The sequence below is a fragment of the Euprymna scolopes genome, chromosome 2 (genome assembly GCF_053919585.1).
Source record: "Euprymna scolopes isolate OS-2025 chromosome 2, ASM5391958v1, whole genome shotgun sequence".
Classification (NCBI taxonomy): domain Eukaryota; kingdom Metazoa; phylum Mollusca; class Cephalopoda; order Sepiida; family Sepiolidae; genus Euprymna; species Euprymna scolopes.
The window spans coordinates 184,655,753-184,677,727 of record NC_136483.1 but is presented as its reverse complement, the minus strand read 5'-3'; the positions used below and the strand labels follow the sequence as shown (position 1 = coordinate 184,677,727).

Here is a 21,975-nt window from a genome sequence, read left to right as displayed (position 1 = left end):
TACTGTGGAACGCTTTTTTTTTTCCCAAGATGTTATAGGAAAAAGACTAACCCACATGCGGCGAGCGACAAATGTTGAATATTTATCTTCCCGAAATCGAGCAAAGTAAATAGACAGGCGAGCTTCATTGTTAACTCTGAGATATTATGATTTATATGTGATATAAAAAGTTAAAAAAAGTTGTTAGGTGACCGATCGCTTCTCTGAAAAAAGCCTTTTATAGACATACAGAAAAAGCGAACACACATACAAACATACATACATTTTCGCTTTTATATTTATAGATTATTGTTTTGATTTATTCCCTCTCCCCTCACACACACACCTCACGACACCCAGGCAACGCCGGGTACCCCCACTGGTATATAATAAAATAACACTTTCTTCTATAACAAAGATGTTAAAGCATTGCCAACGCCATATGCACATTCCAAATAAAAATCATTTTTATTGAATTTTGCTGATTTGCCATTGATAAGAGTGAAAATCTCATTAAACAAGGGGAGATAAGTCAGTCTGTCATTTAACCAAGTACTAATGAGTAACAGATCACAAAATAACGAAAATTGATTTTTATCTTTAACTAGCAGGCGGTGTTGCCCGGTTATAAAATACTCATAAACATTATATTTGAATTATTGTAGATTTCTTATTTATTATAAACACAAATACCATAGGTATTAAACCTAACGTTAAGTTTGTTTTACAAAAATGAACTAAAAGAAACAGAAAGTAACTGAGATGTATGCATGCGAGTATTATGTTTTTCTAAACAGTTCACTTCTTGTAGGTGAAAAAAAATTACTCGAGCCGAGATTGAAACAAAAACCTAAAGACAGTGAGTCAAGTATGATAACATTAGACCAGCTCGACAGAATCTTCAAATGTGTTTTCACACCTACTTATCCTTAACATATGGAAGCTGCCATGTTTCCTGACCGTGCATGCGCAGTCATCAAACAGTTGACAAACAGATAAAAATCTGACAACCCCCACATACCAATTCGATAATTTTGACCCCTTAGCAGACTTTTTTTCCAGATGAAAAGCGATTAAGTTTTCCACATGTCAGAATATCCTACATACCAAATTTCAAGTATGTAGATCAAAAATTTGTTGGGTATATAGATTGAGAAGTGTCCTCACACACATGTACATGTAGAGGATGGATCACATTAGCCATCCTTGTAGCGGACGATAGGTGCATTTATTGTTAAGTAGGAGAATAAAGAAAAGTCGCATGGTCTCCTTGCCATGAAATGAAGACACGAAATATGCCGATATTAATACTACAACCAAAGTAAATTTATTTACATCGTAGATACAAGTGTTAAATTGTAAAAGTTTATAGCGAGAGATGTATGAATAATGTTACTTGCATCTTGGATTCAAGAGTCCTTGATGAGAGGTCGAACGTCAGTTTGGCTGTCGCCGAAATCAGGGAGTGTTTGCTGTCATCTCTGTATTGTTTAGAGGTCCAGCAAAAAAAGGGAATGAATGATACAAACCGGAAGTGAAGGTGGCTGTACCGCCCCCCCCCCCCGCCGTTGTGGCCAAGAATGATATTACCAGAGTTAAAGGGCGATAATCGTGCTTACCATAAGGTCATCCGTTTGCGTTTTCGCTTGTGTGGAGAACTTCGTTCCCATTGCATTCTCACTTTTCTAGATATGTTAGATTAAAATTCTACTAATTTTTGGTGACAATACTTATTTTTTGCATAATATGTAAATATATCAAAGAGTGTATATTTGAAATTGGAATCATGTGACATCATTATGTAAAAAATTTAGCACAATAGTATGGAGTACAAATGATAATCACATTTCCAAATAAATTGACAGAAAGACTATTTGATATACTTGCGTATCAGGCAAAAATACGTACCTACATAAAAAAATTAGGAAAAATTGAGTAAAATTTTAATTTCCAAATATAATAACGCTTTTTCCCCCCCAACAGTACTAGCACATTCAATATGTTCATTCAAAATAAAAATCATTTTTTTATTGTATTTTGCTGATCCGTCATTGATAAGAGCAGAAATCTCACTAAACAAAGAGAGATAAGTCAGTCTGGTATTTAACAAAGTAATAATAAATGACAGCTCAATCCCAGAAAATTGATTTTTATCCTTAATTAAAATTCTACTCAACAATTTTTACTAATTTTTGGAGAGGATACTTATTTTTGCATGATGCATAAGTATATCATAGAGTTGTTACTTGGAATGTGATTTTTGCCTGTGCTCCATCAATGATATAAATCTCACCTGTCTGTTTAATTGTATGTATGTATGTATGTATGTGTGTATGTATGTGTGTATGTATATATGTATGTCTGTCTAAAATCTTTGACAGATGCGACGGATTTTCACAAGATCAGTATCGTTTTGAAAATCGATTCTTTGGACGACAAATATCGAAAAATTGGCTAAAAACATTAATTCATTCACTCTCAACTGGGCACTTTTCTAGAGGGTCACTTTTTTCCCAATATTTTTGAAAGTTATCACCACTTTTTGATTATCTAGCCTTAATTTAAACCTATGTCACTTCCAGTTTTTTTTTTCATGTTTTGTTCCTCCTTCACGGTATGGGTTTGAGCCTGCCTGCCTACTACCCCCCTTTTTTTTTTTTTTGCTCAACACACACCTCCAAACATCCGGGCAACGCTGGGCACCCAGGCTAGTATTATATAAGCACCAACATTTAAATAACTGACAAAAATGTCACTTACATATATTAGTCTTGCAAACGGCTTATCCAATCAAACACTTCTATGGTTTTTGAACAATTATGTCATAATATGATAAGGTATTTCACGTCTGTATGCACATTATCACCTTTAATGTACATAAAAAAATATGATTGCATTAACTAAAAGAGGGTAATTTTAAATAAATCAATTGCGAAAAGTAACGTTTGTTTTAATTAATTAGAAAAATATTTAACTGATAATTATTTTTATGTTAAAAAGACAATATTTATTGTTTTTAAAAGAATTGCTACAATTTTAAATAAATAAAAAGACACATATTCATCTGGAAATTACAATTATTTTTACAAAAGAAAGAGCAATTGTTTTTTTCTTAATAGTACTAACCTTGATAGACATTTATTATTTCATAAGGAAAATTATTATTAACAGTAAAAAGCATTAAATTTGAACGGGATCTTGCAAATCAATAATAGATACTAGTAAAAATGTTAACTTAAAATTATTTGAAAAAGAACTGGAATTTATTGGCAAAATAAAAAATATTATATAGTTATTATTATTATTATTAGACGATACCACTTGTGCGCGTATGTTACGTGAGTTCTTATTAGTAATGATATGAGTCTTAGTGAGAGTTCTTGTCTTATTACATATGATGTTGTATCTTAGAGAGAGATGTGTATGTAATGACATTTTATAACAGACATATAATAACAATACAATTTACCTTTTTGTAGAAATCACAAACACAAAGATGAGCTTTATCCAAAACACATGATGGATTTATTTAATACGACCGGTCGGGATTTCCTCATTAAGAACTCAAAGTTTCACATCTTAGTTTCTGAAGTGACGTCTCGCTTCAGACGTCTTACTGTCTCTCCTGACTGTCTCTCTGACTGTCTCTGACTCTCTCTCGACCAACTAACTCCCACTTGCTATATTGAGAAATCCATGCATCCCGGCCACGTGAGCAAAATTCACGTGTTTCAACATGCGCGACTTTGCACGTTTTCGACATTGATTTCCCAATAACCTATTTTCCTTGTGTTGTTTCCACAAAGGAATTTAACCTACATATCTAATTTATTTAACTCATATTTTATTATCCACATTCTTTTAACAATTGAATAGTTTATTTATTATTTATTTCATCCGAATTAACAATTTACTGGACATTCCATTTAAACCTATTGTTCTTTAAAACTTATGTCCAGGGTTCGATTTCTGCTTTCTCTTATTTCCATTTTAACTAATCTCTCTATTTTTATACTTACATGAACAGGGGACAGCCCTTATCATGTAACAAAAAGAGCTAGAATTTATTGGCAAAATAAAAAAGAGCTAGAATTTATTGGCAAAATAAAAAAGAGCTAGAATTTATTGGCAAAATAAAAAAGAGCTAGAATTTATTGGCAAAATAAAAAAGAGCTAGAATTTATTGGCAAAATAAAAAAGAGCTAAAATGTATTGGCAAAATAAAAAAAGAGCTAAAATGTATTGGCAAAATAAAAAAAGAGCTAAAATGTATTGGCAAAATAAAAAAAGAGCTAAAATGTATTGGCAAAATAAAAAAAGAGCTAAAATGTATTGGCAAAATAAAAAAAGAGCTAAAATGTATTGGCAAAATAAAAAAAGAGCTAAAATGTATTGGCAAAATAAAAAAAGAGCTAAAATGTATTGGCAAAATAAAAAAGAGAGCTAAAATGTATTGGCAAAATAAAAAAGAGCTAAAATGTATTGGCAAAATAAAAAAAGAGCTAAAATGTATTGGCAAAATAAAAAAAGAGCTAAAATGTATTGGCAAAATAAAAAAAGAGCTAAAATGTATTGGCAAAATAAAAAAAGAGAGCTAAAATGTATTGGCAAAATAAAAAAAGAGAGCTAAAATGTATTGGCAAAATAAAAAAAGAGCTAAAATGTATTGGCAAAATAAAAAAAGAGCTAAAATGTATTGGCAAAATAAAAAAAGAGCTAAAATGTATTGGCAAAATAAAAAAAGAGCTAAAATGTATTGGCAAAATAAAAAAAGAGCTAAAATGTATTGGCAAAATAAAAAAAGAGCTAAAATGTATTGGCAAAATAAAAAAAGAGCTAAAATGTATTGGCAAAATAAAAAAAGAGCTAAAATGTATTGGCAAAATAAAAAAAGAGCTAAAATGTATTGGCAAAATAAAAAAAGAGCTAAAATGTATTGGCAAAATAAAAAAGAGCTAAAATGTATTGGCAAAATAAAAAAAGAGCTAAAATGTATTGGCAAAATAAAAAAAAGAGCTAAAATGTATTGGCAAAATAAAAAAGAGAGCTAAAATGTATTGGCAAAATAAAAAAGAGCTAGAATTCATTGGCAAAATAAAAAAGAGCTAGAATTTATTGGCAAAACAAAATCTTCTTGTCAACTATTCTGTACTTTCACCAAACTAATAAAAATTAGTACAAAACTTAGCAAACCAAAACAAAACAGCAAACCCCTTTGCTCAAAAGCAACAAGTATCACTATTGCAGTGATGATTAGCATTGCCCAGGGCAAAAGTGTGACATATTTCTATTAAAAGTTCTCCCTACCTTTTTCTTTATCTATCTTTCTATCTATAACCCTTCTCCATCCTCTCTCTCTCCTCAAACCCCTTTTTCTCTGCACAGCCCATTCTTCTCTGTGGACACACACACACAGATAATTCTCCTTTATATAATAGATTTTTCAAGCATGAATTAGCATTTTCTTTTACAAATAAGTACATAAAATAGCTGAAAAACCAACCCATTCCCCTTCAACCTCTGACAAAACCTGACTCAGTTGACTTCTAAAGAATGAATATTCTTGTTTTAATTTGTGATATTATTCATCCAGGGCAATGCTAATCAATAATATACCAACTTTGTGGGCATTTGCTTTGTAGTTTTTGACTTTTAGCTGGGTCACACACACACACACACACACACACACACACACACACACACACACACCTGTTCTTTATATAATAGATGAAAGTTTCAAACTTACTTCAACAAGATCCCAGATGTAGACGTAACCATCTTCTGAACCACTGAGAACATAGTCATCTTTATCATTCATACAACTGTCAATTTTGTATTCGGTATTCTTATGACCTTTGTACCTGAAGAGAAGGAAAAAAAAAATCAGACATACATGCACGCACACTCATACACACACACATATATATATATATATATATATCCTATATTAAATTATGAAACAAACTCTCTGCCGCTTGCCTGTTTCCCACCTGACTACAACTTGGACGTCTTCAAGTCCAACATAAACAAATTCCTGACAAACCGCCCCCTTAAGTAAGACACTATCCAAACCCCCAATACTATCTAATTGATTACTGTACACGCAATAACCTTTATCCCTGAGTGGCCTTCAGGCCTTGATAAGTGGTAACCCCCATGTAAAAAAAAAAAAAAATTGAAGTGTGTTTTTTTATTTTTCTCTCGTCAACTTTCATAATTACATGTTAAATTATTTTTTTTTTTACTATTAATATTCTAGAAATCTACCAGAATACATTTTCGTCTCTAATTAAAAATAATAATGTTCACTTCTTTGCTTGCACAACAGATTGATAACATTTAACCATGTGTTACTGGATTGTTGGGACTAACGTTTCTTGTCTTGAGTGCTATTTGCACAATGTTTCGGTTAATGTAACTGACTTTCTTCAAGTGTATCTTGTTAAACTCAGAAATCTTTCGGTCGAACCCGGGAAGTTGCAAAGGATTTTAAATTGAATTCTTTATTTGATCCATAGTGATAACATGCGCTCGTTCCATCAGTCATAAGTTGGTAAAAGTCTTAAGTGATTCATAATTGTATTCCGATTATTGCCTACACTGACAATTGAACTATCAACCTCTTCAAGTGTGTCACTTACAACTGAAAAAAAAAAAAAAAAGTAAAAATTCAGTTCTAAGTAGCACTCTTACAAGTAATAGCACTTAGCTGGATACTCCACCAGACCATATAAATTCTTTTCCTGGAACCTAGTAACATTAAGAGACCAGAAAGAATATCTATTATGACATAGTTTACCAGTCGATTGAGAAGAGCAAAATTAATGTTCTTCAATTTTTTATTAACTCGACGTTTGAAAGATAAAGGAGAAATTTAGTTGATCACTCGGATATCTATGCATCCCATGTAGAGATCAAGTATTAACCTCAAAAAGGGACCTCTTTGATTTCTGAGATTTTATACTAAAGTAAAATGAAAGAATATATATATATATATATATATATATATATATATATATATATATAGTTTCTTAAATCAGCCCAGCCTTGACAGTCGGGTTTTAAATTTCTTCCATTTCTTTTTTCTACGCACATCTTATCTTTCTTTTAATAATATTATTGGACCATCTTCCAATTATGCGATTCCCTTGGATTTTACTTGTGGAAATGAAAATTTAACCAACTTTTTTGGATTTTACCGTTATTGGATATTTTGCCCTTCACCAGACTATCCACTCACGTGAAATCACCTTTTTCTTCCCCTATTCTCTCTACTTCACTATTTTTTTCCCAAATAAGATTTATGACTTACTTGTAGTTTCATTAAATACTTTTGCAAGCATTTTGCTAAATTTAAACCTCAATTACATGAATGATTCTGCACTACGAAACAGGTGCTGTTAAGAATTGTGCATTTTAACTACTTAAAGAAATAAACAGTACAATGGTCAACATCTAGAAATTTAGAATATAGACTTTTGTCATATATATATATATATATATATATATATATATATATATATATATATATATATATATATATATGATTATTTATATAATTTTCAAATCATGTTCCAAATAAAAATTATTCACAAAGGAATTAAAGTTGTTTACAGCTGTTTCAAGACAATGTTTATGATTGTGTAAATTATATACAGAGGATACTTATTGAACAGTATAGGTAACAAAAGCAGACGTAAGCAAAGACTAATTTCAACCAAGAAATTAACAGTTATGATTTGATGAAATATTTCACTCAGAAACGAAAGGTTTTTGTTAAAAAAATATTTTTTTTTAAATAAAAAGCGTTTTTTTTTGCACTCACTCATTCAATAATTCTCCTGTCTGTTTATCAAAAAGACGGATAACTCCGTCCAATGTACTGACAAGAACGCATTGGTCGTCACGTGTGAAATTGACACAAGTTACTGTTTCTGAAACGAGAACAAATAAACAATAAAATATCAAAAATATTCAGCAATTTTGTTTTCATCAATTCAGAAAAGAGACACAATACATAAGTTTGTTGAACGGACTAATGGATACAATGGCAAACTATGGAATCAGCTGTGCTAAGTAAAAATTAGGGATAGGAGGATTCTGATATTTTTCGATTCCAAAACAATTCCCGATTTTGTTCTAAATTCCTAATTTCGATAAAATTCTAATTCTTTATAAATCTTTAAATATTTAGCTATCTGGTTGTTTTTTTTTTTCAAATTTTTAGTATAACTGCAAAAACCCATTTAATATATATGCATACATTTTCACAAAAGTAAAAATACACTGGGTGGGTGAGTGTGAGGATCTATAGATGTTAGTTTTCCTGGTAATTTTAAAATCAATAAATATTTATCATTTGTACATGTAATGGAAAATTATGTTTTAAACAACACCAACAAAAACAAACAATTTAAAGAATCGTTTTTGGCATTGGAAAGCAGGTACAAATTTATCTGATTCTGATATTGATTTTGATACCTCAAAAGTTCCGATTTTTTTTTTTGTCATGATTTCTTGTTTTGTATCTTATGGTCAGAGAATTGTTATTGAAATGCAGAAATTCTGAACAGCTTTAACAACCAAAAAAGATGTTATTAAGGATGAAGAGGACAACCAACCATATTCAGAACTAACTTGCTCCCTTCCGAGTTAATGGTCTATCTTCCTTCTGAGTTGCAAGATTCTCCAATCATAAATGGGTTCAACTCAAACATTTCTGCAGTGGCACAAGGTGTTTGAGCTTCCATGACAAGACGGAGCATCATCAGCACGATAGAGATGAGTTGCCTAACAACCACATTCTGATCAAGTACACAATTCTGTTTTGGGACCTTACTACGGCCTAAATATTACAGTTGCCGTAAACCTCTATGGATTCATCCTAAAAAAATTTGTTTAGGTTGATCAAGTAAAAATATTGTAACAAAAAGAAAAATATGAAAGAAACGGGTCTTATGTAAAAAATATAAGAACTAAAATCAAGTTTCATGTAAAGAAATATTTATTATATAAACACTAGAGATTGTAAACACCATCATCCCTAGGTGGGGAAGTTTATGAAGAGCCACACCAAATATGATCTTAATGTTTGACCATGACCTTGAAAAATGGTGTGCACCATTTCTAGGTAGGAGACCATCATCATGTTAGGTTTGGTCATGATCAGTTCAATGGTGTGGGCTGTGGAAGAGTATATATACATCGGCTATTACCTTGATCTTGAGCTTGGAAAATGGTGTGCACCATCCCTAGGTGAGGGACCATCATCATGCCAGGTTTGGTCATGATCGGTCCAGTGGTGTGGGCTGTAGTAGAGGTGTACACACAGACACGAACACTACTATTTTATATATATACTAGCGGGGGGTACCCGGCGTTGCCCGGGTGTTTGGAGGTGTGTGTGTGCTTAGGCGGGGTGTTAATCAAAACATAATAAGCGAAGTAAATATTTAAAAAAAAACTAACGTAAGGCAAACGAACGATGTTAAAAAAAGAAAACGTGAAAAAGAAAACAGAAAAACGAACGTTAAAACTTCTTTAAAAAATCTGACCCCCCCCCCCTCAAAAAAAAAAAAAAACACATGAAAAATGGCTTAAATAACCCCGGGGTGTTTTTGGGTGTGTGTGGTCGGGTGGGGGTGGGGGTTGTTAATGACAACCTAAGAATAAGCAAAGTAAAAAAAAACAAAAAAAAAACAGAAAAACGAATGTGAAAAATACCGCCCCCCCCAAAAAAAAAACACCTGAAAAATGGCTTAAATAACCCTGCTTCAATATTAAAATTTAAAATATCAAAAAAAAAAAGAAGACATCTTACACCACGATTCGAACCCAAAACGTTTAGATAATGAGGCCGCGCTCTAACCAACCGAGCTAAGACGACGTCGCTGAAATAAATCAGGTTACGACATCGTATAACGCATGCGTAGAAGCAAATTCGTCATGAGAGGAGGTTTTTTGCTGACCCCTTCCCACTGTAGAAAAGTGATGCTTTCAGGGTGAAAAAATTAACGTTTTTGGCCAATTTTTCGATATTTGTCGGGCGAAGGTTGGAAGTTTAAAATGATACCGATCTGGCGAAAATCCATGACCCGTGTAGAAAGTTTTTGCGAGACATACAAACACACATTTTCGCTTTTCTATATAGATAAACTTGTTTTAAGAGAATAATAAAAAGCTTGTATAAAAAAGTAATCAACAATCATTAAAAATATAAAGTAAATGTATATGTATTTATATTAACATAGAGGAGAAATTTTCATTATAAAAAGTATAAGTCAATCTATAAATAAAAAAAAATGTTGCTTTGATCAATGTAAAAAAAATACACTTAATTATTAAATTATAATTTTTTTTCTTTTACAAGGGAATCACCACTTATCAAGGCCCGGAGGCAACTCGAGGATAAAGGTTAAAGAGTGTACAGTAGTCAAAATATATATTATCATACATACTGATAGTTTATGAGTAGCGACCTTTGAAAATGGCTCAAGATTTCAGATTTACACATATATAGTGCTTGATGCCTTCTCAGCCAGAGCTGAGACAAAGACCAGATATTTAGGATTTCCGGTCAAAACTAAATATATTTAGGAATCAGAGTTCAGTTTAGGGAATGAGCAGGTAGAACTGAACAAATTGAGGAGGGAATTCTTGGCAGAAATTTAGACAGGTGCCAGCAGATAATGATATCAATCGATGAGTGAACAACAATGATGGCCTCAGTAGACAAATTATATCAATTAAGTCTTAACTGATATACTAGAATTTAACTAAGATTGTTGACGTTATAAAGAGATTATAACTGATCTATATACAACATGTTTTTCTTTTTAATTCAATTTTCACCCCAAACAAGGCACAGTGCCACTTTGAAGTAGGGGGTTACTATTGGAGACATCAGTTGCAGGGATATTATGAAGGGAGATGAGCAGCAAGATGTCTGTTCACATTACACTTAAACTTCTGCATGTCAGTACAGTTTGGAAAGCAGAATCCCGGAAAGGAGTTCGAAAATCTAGCAGTTCTGGGGAAGAAACTATTAGAGTAGAAGGCTTTCTTACACCTAGGGATCTCTACTGTGAAGGGGTGGGATTTAGCAGCTTGTCGGGTTTGTCGGGGGTATTCACGTAGAGGGGGTACAAGTGCTTGTAGTTCATCAGAGCATTCACCATTAAGATACTTGCAGAACAGGCAGAGAGATGCAACATTTCGTCAATGGGACAGAGGCTGAAGCTTAGATGTCAGTTCAGGGCCTATTAGGTTGGCGACTCTTTTTTTGAACCCTGTCGAGGAGTCAGAGACCAGTAGCAGATGCACCAGTCAAAATGTGACAACAATACTCCATACATGAGCGAATGGTGGTCTTATAAAGGTACAGGATACTTTCAGGCATACATAGCTTTCTAGCACGGTAGAGAGAGCCCACCTTCTTCGCAGTGGCCTTGGCAATGCTCTCAATGTATCTGTTCCAACTCATGTTCCTTGTGAAGTACTTTCAGGTAATGTGTCTTTGACCATTGCTTTTGGTGGTAGAGAAATTTATGTTTTCTTTTAATTTTATTGTTTATGTTTTAGTATATTTTTAAACCAGTTCCTGTGCCATTTGCTCTCACCAGACGACACAGCCAGAACAGAAGGTGAAAGAAAAGCAAACCATAGCAGAAAAGTTGTGCGTTGGTGATCGCTGAAGACTAGCATGTAGCTGAACAATATTAATTAAAATATGTTTCTTCAATCAGTCGTTGGCATAGTTTCAAGGAGGGACATCTTGGCAGAGGTTCTTCAGATAACTTCATTGGATGCCATGTAAGTTTTCTGATCCAAACTAAATATGTTTAGAAATCAGATGGGGCAGGCGGAGAGCTGAAAGAGGCGAGGAAGATTGCAGATTCGCGTAGATCTGAAGCGAGAAAGCTTGGCAGAGATTTAAACCGGCTTTAACAGACGATGAGATAAGATGACCTGACAAGCGAATATCAGACAAATTATTTCAGTTAGGTCTAAGCTGATGTACTGGAAGTTAACTATCATGTGGAGGCTAACATTTGGGGATCCTTTTTTGCGACAGTGTCATAAGAATAAAACTGATCTATACACAATGTGTCTGAGTTTGTGTCTTTGTTTGTGTTGTGTCTGATTGTGTTGTGTATGTTGTTTTTTGTGTTGTGTATGTTGGTTTTTGTGTTCTAAAAAGAATAGTAAGATTTACTTTCCTGTTTGTTGGGTAAATGATGGTCATATGTAAAATTTGATAAAGTTTTTGATCTTATACTCACTTCCAACATAATCACAAAACATACGTCCAATCCGTAAATCATAACGCCGAATCCGACAGTCACCCGATCCAGACAAAATTTCGTGATCTGAAACTTGTATTGATGTTACACTGTCTTTTGCTTCATTCATAGTCTGCAAATAAAAGGAGAATAAATCGCTAGAATAACTAAACTTGTGTTTGTATACATCCACAGCACAGACTGATCGTCTGCTCATTGTTTTCGTTCGAATTGGGTACATGATTTTGGCACTTGCGGAAGTGTCAATCATGTGGACTCAGTGCTGTAAGAAAGGGTTTTCCCTTCCAAATAAGATCAAAACTCCAGTTTTAAACAAGTTTTTTATTTTTTTTGAAGATTTCAAGGATCCTTGGTTTCTCTACTGAACAACAGGCTTGCAGTAAGGACAAACATCACTATTTATTCTATAAATATAAAAAATAGAGCATTCCATATCTCTCGGCTGAATGATAAATCAGGAATTCAAGCTTGTACGACTACATGATCTCCTCTTCTCCCCTTCAGCAGACGTATCAGGAGTTACCTCTTGACATCATGACACGAAAGGAAAAAAACTCTGTATTTCCTGACACAGAATATTTTACTATTCGAAAATTAAAAAAAAAAAAATGAATTTAATTTTAATAAATACATGTTTATTAAAATGAATTTTGTACTTGCATGGTCTTGTCAACCATTAGATTCAAAATTATTTAAATAAAAGCCAGAATTATACAAAATGCAAATATAGAAAAAACTGGTTTAATGATATTTAGATAGGAAATAAGAATGAAGGAATACGATAAAATAAAAGTAGGGTGAATTGGAAGGGTAGAATATATATGTAGGTAAAAAAAAATTGCCCTGACCTACTTTTAATTACTATTTACCATATCTTATTCCTTCATTCTCATTTCATATGTAAATGTCATTAAGACATTTTTTTCTATATTTACATTTTTTTTTTATAATTCTGGCCCTTCTCCTCTTCGGATGAGAAAATACTATGGCTTAAAGAGGTTTTTTCTTAATTTTCCCTTTATTGTTCTGATGATATAATAAAAGTTATATGTAACTTTTATTCCTCATCTTTCATTTAATATTATTGTTTGCTCTTCTTAATAGTGTTGAGCTTTTCTTATCTTGATAAGTTTTGCTTTGTTAAAGATTTACTCTTTGATAACTTATATATATATATATATATATATATATATATATATATATATATATATATATATATATATATAGATATGTATATATATATATACAGGGTGACCCTCCCCAAAAAACGGGCCCCAACTCTAATTAGGCCTCGTTTCTTAGTGTTTTGTCCAAATGAAATGAAACTTTGGTCATAACTAGTTTATTATATTCAAAACATCACATCAAAACACTTGGCCTTTTTTTCTCTGTTGTAAAATACTCAGAAAAACAATTGAATGTCCTGTTTTTTTGGGGTCACCCTGTATATATATATATATATATATATATATATATATATACACACACACATATATATATATATATATAATGAATAAATGACAAAAAACTATATTCCAAAATTTATGATGTTGACCATCTTATTATCTATTCCTTTAATTCAGTTGACATTTACAATTCTTGACAGTATCTGTTTCGTAGCGCAAAATCAATCAATTATTATATCAATCAAATAGTAGTATGAAGTAGTCATATATATATATGTATATATATACATATATATATATGACTACTTCATATTCTTAATATATGAAGATATAATTTTATGCATAAATTTTCAGTATTTACTTCAACAGTGCTTAATACATAGGTAACCTGATAAATTCTCATGAGGATGAAACATGGAATATTCTGTGTAGCTTAATTGCCATATATATTTTCATAACTTACTACCTAGCTCTATTTACGTATATATATATATATATACATATTTTTTTTACAGGGTGGTCACCACTTATCAAGGCCCGGAAGCTACTCAGGGATAATGGTTATTGCAAGTACAGTATGTTAGTGTAGAGATTTGATGAAGTGTTTACTTAAGGGGGCGGTTCATTAGGAATTTGTTAACGTTGGACTTGAAGACATCCAAGTTGTAGTCAGGTGGGAAGCAGGCAGACGGAACAGAGTTCCACAGGCGTGCAGTTCTAAGAAAGAAGCTGTGTTCATGGAATCCACATTTTGATTTAGGCACAGATAAAGAGTGGGGGAAATTTTTCACAGTGGATTCAGCTAGACGGGTGTTTTTCGTGAAAGATTGGCGAGGGGGAACCAGAGATTGGAGTTCAGACGAGCACCTGTCATGGAAATAACGATAAAACAAGAATAGGCTCGCAACGTCTCTTCTGTGGGAGAGAGGTTGCAGGGTAGAGAAAAGGGCATCCCTCACTAAGCCACGAAGTCTATTTTGTACTCTGTCAAGGCAGGATAGGCTGTTTTTAGCAGCTACTGCCCAGATATGGCAGCAGTATTCCATCCTTGGACGTACTTGGCTTTTATATAGATAGAGAATTGCATCAGTAGTGAGATATCTTCTGGAGCGGTAGAAGGATCCCACCATCTTTCCAGCGACCTTGGCAACAGACTTGATGTACGTGTTCCATTTCAGATCAGGAGTAAAGGACAAACCCAGAAGCTTGTCAAAACACGGGGCTTCTCCCAGACGACAGCCATCCATTTCAATTGATGCCAGATGGGGATCAGAGCGTTGATGATGTAAAGATAGGAGTTTGGTTTTAGATGCATTAAAGGTAACTAGCCATGACTTCCCCCACTGAACCACGCGCTCGAGATCAGAGGAGAGAGAATCAGAGAGAACTTTGTCATTTACAGCCTTTGATGTGTTGCTGTAGATGGTCGTGTCATCAGCATAGATGTCAACGAATGATTTAAGTATATGTTTAGGGAGGTCATTGATGTAGATCAGGAAGAGAGTTGGGCCCAGGATTGACCCTTGAGGGACTCCAGCATTAATACTGCAGGCCTCTGATTTTTGTCCATCGACCACTACTCTTATGAGCCTATCAAAGAGAAACGATTTAATGATTGAGAAAACATTTCCAGTTATATCGTAGCTGGAAATCTTGTGAATTTCCAGTTATATCGTAGCTGGAAATCTTGTCGAAGGCCTTTGATATGTCAAGAGCAATTGCCCTAGAAAGGAAGCCTTTGTCAAGAGATTCACTAATCCTGTGAGATATAACTGTTAGCACATCTGCGGTAGATCTTGCAGAACGGAAACCATATTGTGTGTCACTAAGAAGATTGTTTCTGCTGAGGTGGTTTACTATTTCTCTATTTAATATGGATTCCAGCAACTTACTCATAACACACAGGAAGCTTATTGGTCTGTACTGAGAGGGGGATGACTTATCACCTGAATTCTTAAATACAGGGCATACTGATGAGGTTTTCCAGGGAGTCGGAAAGCACTTCTCCTTAAGGCAACGCTTAAACAGTTTTGTAAGTACGGGAGCAAGTTCTGGTTGAAGCTTTTTTAACACTATAATTGGGATGCTGTCAGGGCCAGTTGCTTTACTGGAATTAAGGTTCTTGATTAGCTTGGCGACCTCATGTTTAGATATTTGTATGTTACCTAGCGTGTTCTGTGTTATAGGAGGAAATATGGGGAGTTGATGGCCTTCGTCGCATAGGGTAGAATTAGCTGCAAAGTTCTTTGCAAATAGTTTGGCCTTGTCTGACGCTGACGAGATGACCTCTGGTCCATTGATAATGGTTGGGATAGAACGCATACTTCTGTTCAGGATCCTATTTGTTATTTGGCAAAACTTGTGGGAACCAAGCCGCTGATCAGCTACTTTGGATTTAACAGACTGGGCATATAGCTCTCTTGCATTTTTTATTACTCTTTTACAGTGATTGCTGGCATTCCTGAAAGCAGCTTTAGTCTCAGTGCATCTATTACATTGGTAGTTATGGAAAAAGTGATTTCTGTGCACGATAGCAGCAGCACATTCTGGGGAGAACCATGGCTGGCTGGTAGGTTTTTGTTGGAATTTTTTAGATGGTATGAATTGGTCTATGCCTACAATTAACCATTCGGTCAGATCTGATACTATAGAGGACACATCCTTTTTAAACATGGAATGCAGAGGTAAATCAGATATGAATGTACGGAAGATGTCCCAGTCAGCCATAGAGTATAGCATTGTTAAAGTAAATCGATACATAATATATATATATATATATATATATATATATATTTATTTATTTATATAATTAGAATAGAGTGTCCACGGATGTTTGCATTATTATTAAAAATATCTTTAGGATAAATAATGATTGGAATACATGAAAATAATAAGAAATACAAGATAAAACATTTGCCAAAATTTAATCTTACTCCGTATCAAGTTGAATATATGCCATTCTGTTTTGTTGTTTGTGGTATATTCAAATTTGTTTCTTTAGGAAGCTATCGGAATAAAAAAGTCAAATTTACAATGGATTTAAATAAATAAAAGAAAAAGAAAAGAACCCACCTGAATTGGATCATTTCTTCGACTCCGACTATCCCAAGTGCGGATTGTGCCATCTACTGACCCGGAGAGGATGACGGTAGATTCTTCATTGAATTTCACACAACTAACAGTTCCTGGAAAAGATAATGATGTTCTCTGATCAGAACATTGTATATAGACGAAATTTAGGTATATAGAAGGCAGAAAATGCAGAGATGTAACAGATGGACTCAAACTGAAGCAACTTCAGATGTAATGATTCAATGATGCGTGTATATATGTACACATACATTTATATTATGTTATTTACATACATTATTATATTATACGTATATATTTTTTATATAGTATTTTACATGTAATATGTTCTTACTTGTGTCAGTTGGTCAGGTAGCATATCCATGTTGTAATATTTAGGGAAGTCTTCAGGCGTGTGTTCAACTTTCAAACATGGTCTATGGTAAACTATATTATTGTTTACCTAGTATTTATTATTGTTTAAAATAGATTGAACATACATGTTTCAAAATACAGTTAATTATAATGGTAAAATGTCCATGTATGCTTCTAGATTAGTAATTTCAAGGTTATATGTGGTGATTAGTAATATCGATCTATGTATATGTATATATATATATATATATATATATATATATATATATATATTTGGTAAAAATGGTAATTAGTAAAACCTGAAGAGTGCTCAATACTATTGCAGAGCAAATATGCGTTTTATTTTTTATTACCATTTTATCTGCTCAATTACATATGTTTCGGTTGCCGGACCATATTTACGATCCAACAGCCTCGTCAGACCTTACAGAAATGTCTATTATTATTTGGAAGAACAGTTTTAAAAGAAATACGAGAGAAATAAAAAAAAAAAAACAGGGAAAAAATGAAAGAGGGGAAGAGAAAATAAGGAGGGAGGCCGGAGATCAACAATAATTAAGTTTTGAAGTTTAAAATACATTAGATTGTAGTGTGTGTGTGTGTGTGTGTAGGGGGGGGGGTTAGTAAATTCAGCTAGGCATGGGTGAAGGTATAGTGATATGGAGAGGGGGAGATAAAAGAGAGGAGTAAGGGGAGGAAGGGAGAGGAATTTCTGTAAGGTCTGGCGAGGCTGCTGGATCGTAAATATGGTCCGGCATCCGAAACATATGTAACTGAACAGATAAAACGGTAATAAAAAATAAAATTATATATATATATATATATATATATATATATATATATATATATATATATTACTAATCACCACATCTCTTATGAACTTTTGAAACTGGCTGGATATTTGCAACCAAAATTATTGAATATTGTTGAGTATTCTTTTCATTTAACCAATAAACTTTTATTTTCTTTCAAAAAACTATTTTTCTCTCGCCTGTTTTCAAAAATGAGCTAACCAACAAAAATAGATATTTATCTGTACATACTTTTTGCTAATATTTTTTCCTCTAAGGAGAAGAGCCTATCTTTGAAACTCCATGGAACAAGGAACCTTTCACCTTTACCTCGTATTCCTTATTTTGAATAAAATATTGTAAATTCAATTCTATAATATCTTGACCTTTTTCTACTGAGAACTCTTAATAACCTTGCTTTAATTCATGGGTTTTATCTCCTGAATACCTTTAACTTGGTATATATATATATGTTTAATTATTGGAATTCTTTTGAGATGAGTAATTTGTATTTTTATTTATTTATTTGCGGACTATTATCCTCATCTTTTATAGTTGTTGCTTCATGACGTTTCAGCCAACTATTCCTCTGGCCTTCATCAGGTTGTAAACCACAACGGAATACGAACGCTGAATCTTCAACTGTATCTTCAGTAATTACTGCCTTCCATAGTTGTCGTCTCACCACATTTTGGCCAACTAATCCTCCTAAACCGTTATCTTCAGACAATGCTCAACTGGAACTGTAGAGATTCAACGTCTCTATCCATTGCGCCATGGGCCCCAAAGAGAGATCAAGGTCGGATTTTTTGGTCTTATAATTATTTGGGTTCAGCAGAAATAAAATTTATGACTTAATAAAAAAAGTGATAAAAATACGTTCTTTCGTTTAAGAAATCAAGGGTAATTACTCTATAAATAATTTTTAAGTTATTTCCCCTAAAAATGAAAATTATAAAAATTAAAATTAAAAAAAAAAATATGCGATTTATAAAGACTGTAATAATGGAAGAATGCAAGAGAAAATTTGTTTAGTCATTAAAGTAGTTTTTTTTCCATTACATATTAATTTATATTAGTACTAATAAATATTATCAAATGTTAAATCATTTTGAGTTAAAATTTGAGTTTTGTTCTTAGATAAACACATCAGGATAAATTCAGTGGCCATTTTGTTTTGCTTCGGCTTTCTCAAGTGTGCTTAAATGTATAACCAACAGACATACATACATTAGAGGAGGATATTATTACTTATTAAGGTTATAGAAGGATAATATAACGTTATAGGAGGATAGTATTACTTACCGACATGTCCTCGATATTTTCTCAACAATTTACCAGAAGCAACATCCCAAAGGATAACAGATTTGTCCATTCCACCAGAACAAATTTGGCTATTGTCTCCAGAAGAATGGGCATCGAGAACTTCATATCCATGTCCAGAGTAGGTTTTAAGCAACAACTGCCGATGAGGATTCCATAATTTAATGGTCTTGTCACTGCCACAACTCAAACAATATTGGCCATCATCTACGAACGAGTAAAAAAAGAAAAGAATATCAAAATAGAAATGAATTAACAAAAGTGACACAGTTATCTAAGTAAATAAAAAGGTGATCACAGGTTCGAATCTTGTCATGATTAGCCATGCTGATAAGTCATGATGACAGCAAAACATGTGTCCATGGATAACTATTTTATCTATAGATAAATAAATAAATAAATAAAGGGTTTATCAGTGCATGTATTATCTGGATTATTCTGACTACTGTTGTATTCTGACTATGGAAGATCAGATAATAAATAAACGTGGATTTATAAGATCAAAGAATCCAACCTTGATCGCCCTTCGGGGCCCGTGGCGCAGTTGATAGAGACGTTGAATCTCTACGGTTCCAGATGAACATTGTCTGAAGATAGCGGTTTCAATCCCACCCAAAGCGTGCCAGAGGTAATTGGTCAAAAATGTAGTGAGACGACAACAACTACGGATGGCAGTGATGGCTGAGAATGCAGTTAGGAGATTCGAAGTTCCTATCCGTCGCGGTTACCACCTGACGAAGGCCAGAGGAAGTTGGCTGAAACGTTGTGAACCAATAAAAAAAGATCCAAAAACAACAACTAATAAAGATGAGACTAATAGTCCGAAATAAAAATAAAAAATTAAATACTGTTCTCATCTTGAACACTATGCTTGCATCATTTTGGCCAATGTAAATGCCAACCTATTTCAGGTGAGTCTTATCAAAACGATATAATCTTCATTTTTGACTATTGGAATTCTTTGAGATAAGTAATTTGTATATTTATTTATTTATTTGTGGACTGTTATTCTCATCTTTATTTGTTTTTTATTTATTTGTTTGTTTCACAATGTTTCAGCCAACTATTCCTCTGGACTTCGTCAGGTGGTTAACTGCGATGGGATAGGAATGCTGAATCTCCTAACTGTATTGTCAGTAATTACTGCTTTCCATAGTTGTCGTCTCAGTGGTGCAGTGGATAGAGATGTTGAATCTCTATGGTTCCAGGTGAGCGTTGTCTGAAGACAATGGTTTCAATCCTACTCAAAGCTGACCAGAGGATTAGTTGGCCAAAACTATAAGAACTATGGAAGGCAGTAAAAGAGATTCAGCATTCCTATCCCATCATGCTTAACCATTTGACAAAGGCCAGAGGAATAGTTGGCCGAAACGTTGAGAAACAACAACTATAAAGATGAGGATAACAGTTTGCAAACAAATAAATAATATCATCTTCATTTAATTAATGGGAGTAGCTGTCTCTCATTCTATCAGCCATGACCGGTTATTAGTCTTAAGTAATTCATGATTGCATTCTTCGTATTTGGACCTTCAACCTCCAGAAGACTGTCACTTAGAACTGATCATATGTAGCACTTTTTTATCCGTTGTGCCATGGGTCCTTGCAAACAAAACTTCTATGAATTTTAGGAACCTTAAAATACAAATTGTTATTCCTCATCGAAAAATTTTGCAATAAGGATATGCATGTTTATCTCCTTACTCAAGAATGCCGCCATTCTTTCAATGTGGCCATACCATGAGTCCCCTGTTCTTACACATATCTCCTTAGATTATCCAGATTTAATCTTTCTCTGAAGTTATCAGATCTAAACCTCTCTAAGATTCATATCACACATCCATTCTGTCAGTCTCATATCATTTCTGTTCATGCAATGCATGTCTTCAACCCTCACTAGCCAGGTTTTATTTCAATGAGTCATCACACTATGGACACATGCCTGACAGACTTTTCACTTGGTTGATAGTGGTAATGCTCTACTGGTGAGCAGTAGCAGTAGTAGTCGGCAATATTTATCTCGAGAGATAATGACATGCACTTTGGTGTTTCAGCAGATTGTCTTTGGGTATCTTTAAGCGTGGCTCTAGAGCCCTATTTGGAAATGTCAGTCTCTGCCGCATGGACACAGGAAGGAGGATGGTGTGCTGGGGTCTGCTGCGTTTTGGCATGGCTTTCTGCTTTGTCTCCTGTCCTCCAGCATCAGGTTTCTGTTGTCTTTTCCTCTCCCCACTCTCTGCCATATAGCACCTCACCAGGCACTGCGGGTGTCTGCCAGCTGCTCCCAGTTGCCCAGGTTGATGCCAGTAAGTTTTAGGTTTCATTTGCACACATCCTTGTAGCGGAAAGCTGGGGCGCTGTCTTATTGCCAGCTCGCCATACAAGACAGGATACAGCCACTAGTCATCCAGTGGACATGACCCAGCCAGCAGAGTCTGCGCTGACAAAGGAGGAGGTGCATTTTAAATAGAAAGCCATTCTTAACATGGTGAAAAAAGGGTGAATGCCGCATTTTTAATTAATCATTTCGCAGTCTTTTCAAAATAGAATATGACTGTGCGATGATTTTAGGGTAAATTTTTATCTTGTTTTCACCTTAACATTTTCCTTTAAAATGATGACTTTTCTAGGTTTTCAGATATGCTGAACACGAATATTGCATTTAAATTTTCCGCACATAAGTAAGTTTCTGGATATTAAGCAATGTCCTTTCTTATGTTATTTCTGGTG

At 33.7% G+C, this 21,975-nt stretch overlaps 1 protein-coding gene across 2 annotated transcripts in view; it reads right to left on the bottom strand.

The window, feature by feature from the left end:
• LOC145299367 (WD repeat domain-containing protein 83-like) overlaps nucleotides 1-21,975 on the bottom strand; it is a 76,808-nt gene that overhangs the window by 1,383 nt on the left and 53,450 nt on the right. For both annotated transcript variants that reach the window (XM_080144397.1, XM_080144395.1), the window contains exons 2-6: nucleotides 19,228-19,452; nucleotides 16,760-16,872; nucleotides 12,261-12,393; nucleotides 7,805-7,913; nucleotides 5,726-5,840 (exon numbers count right to left, since the gene is read on the bottom strand). In XM_080144397.1, the coding sequence (XP_080000523.1) occupies nucleotides 5,726-5,840; nucleotides 7,805-7,913; nucleotides 12,261-12,393; nucleotides 16,760-16,872; nucleotides 19,228-19,452 (695 nt within the window). The remainder of the gene's footprint in view (nucleotides 1-5,725; nucleotides 5,841-7,804; nucleotides 7,914-12,260; nucleotides 12,394-16,759; nucleotides 16,873-19,227; nucleotides 19,453-21,975) is intronic.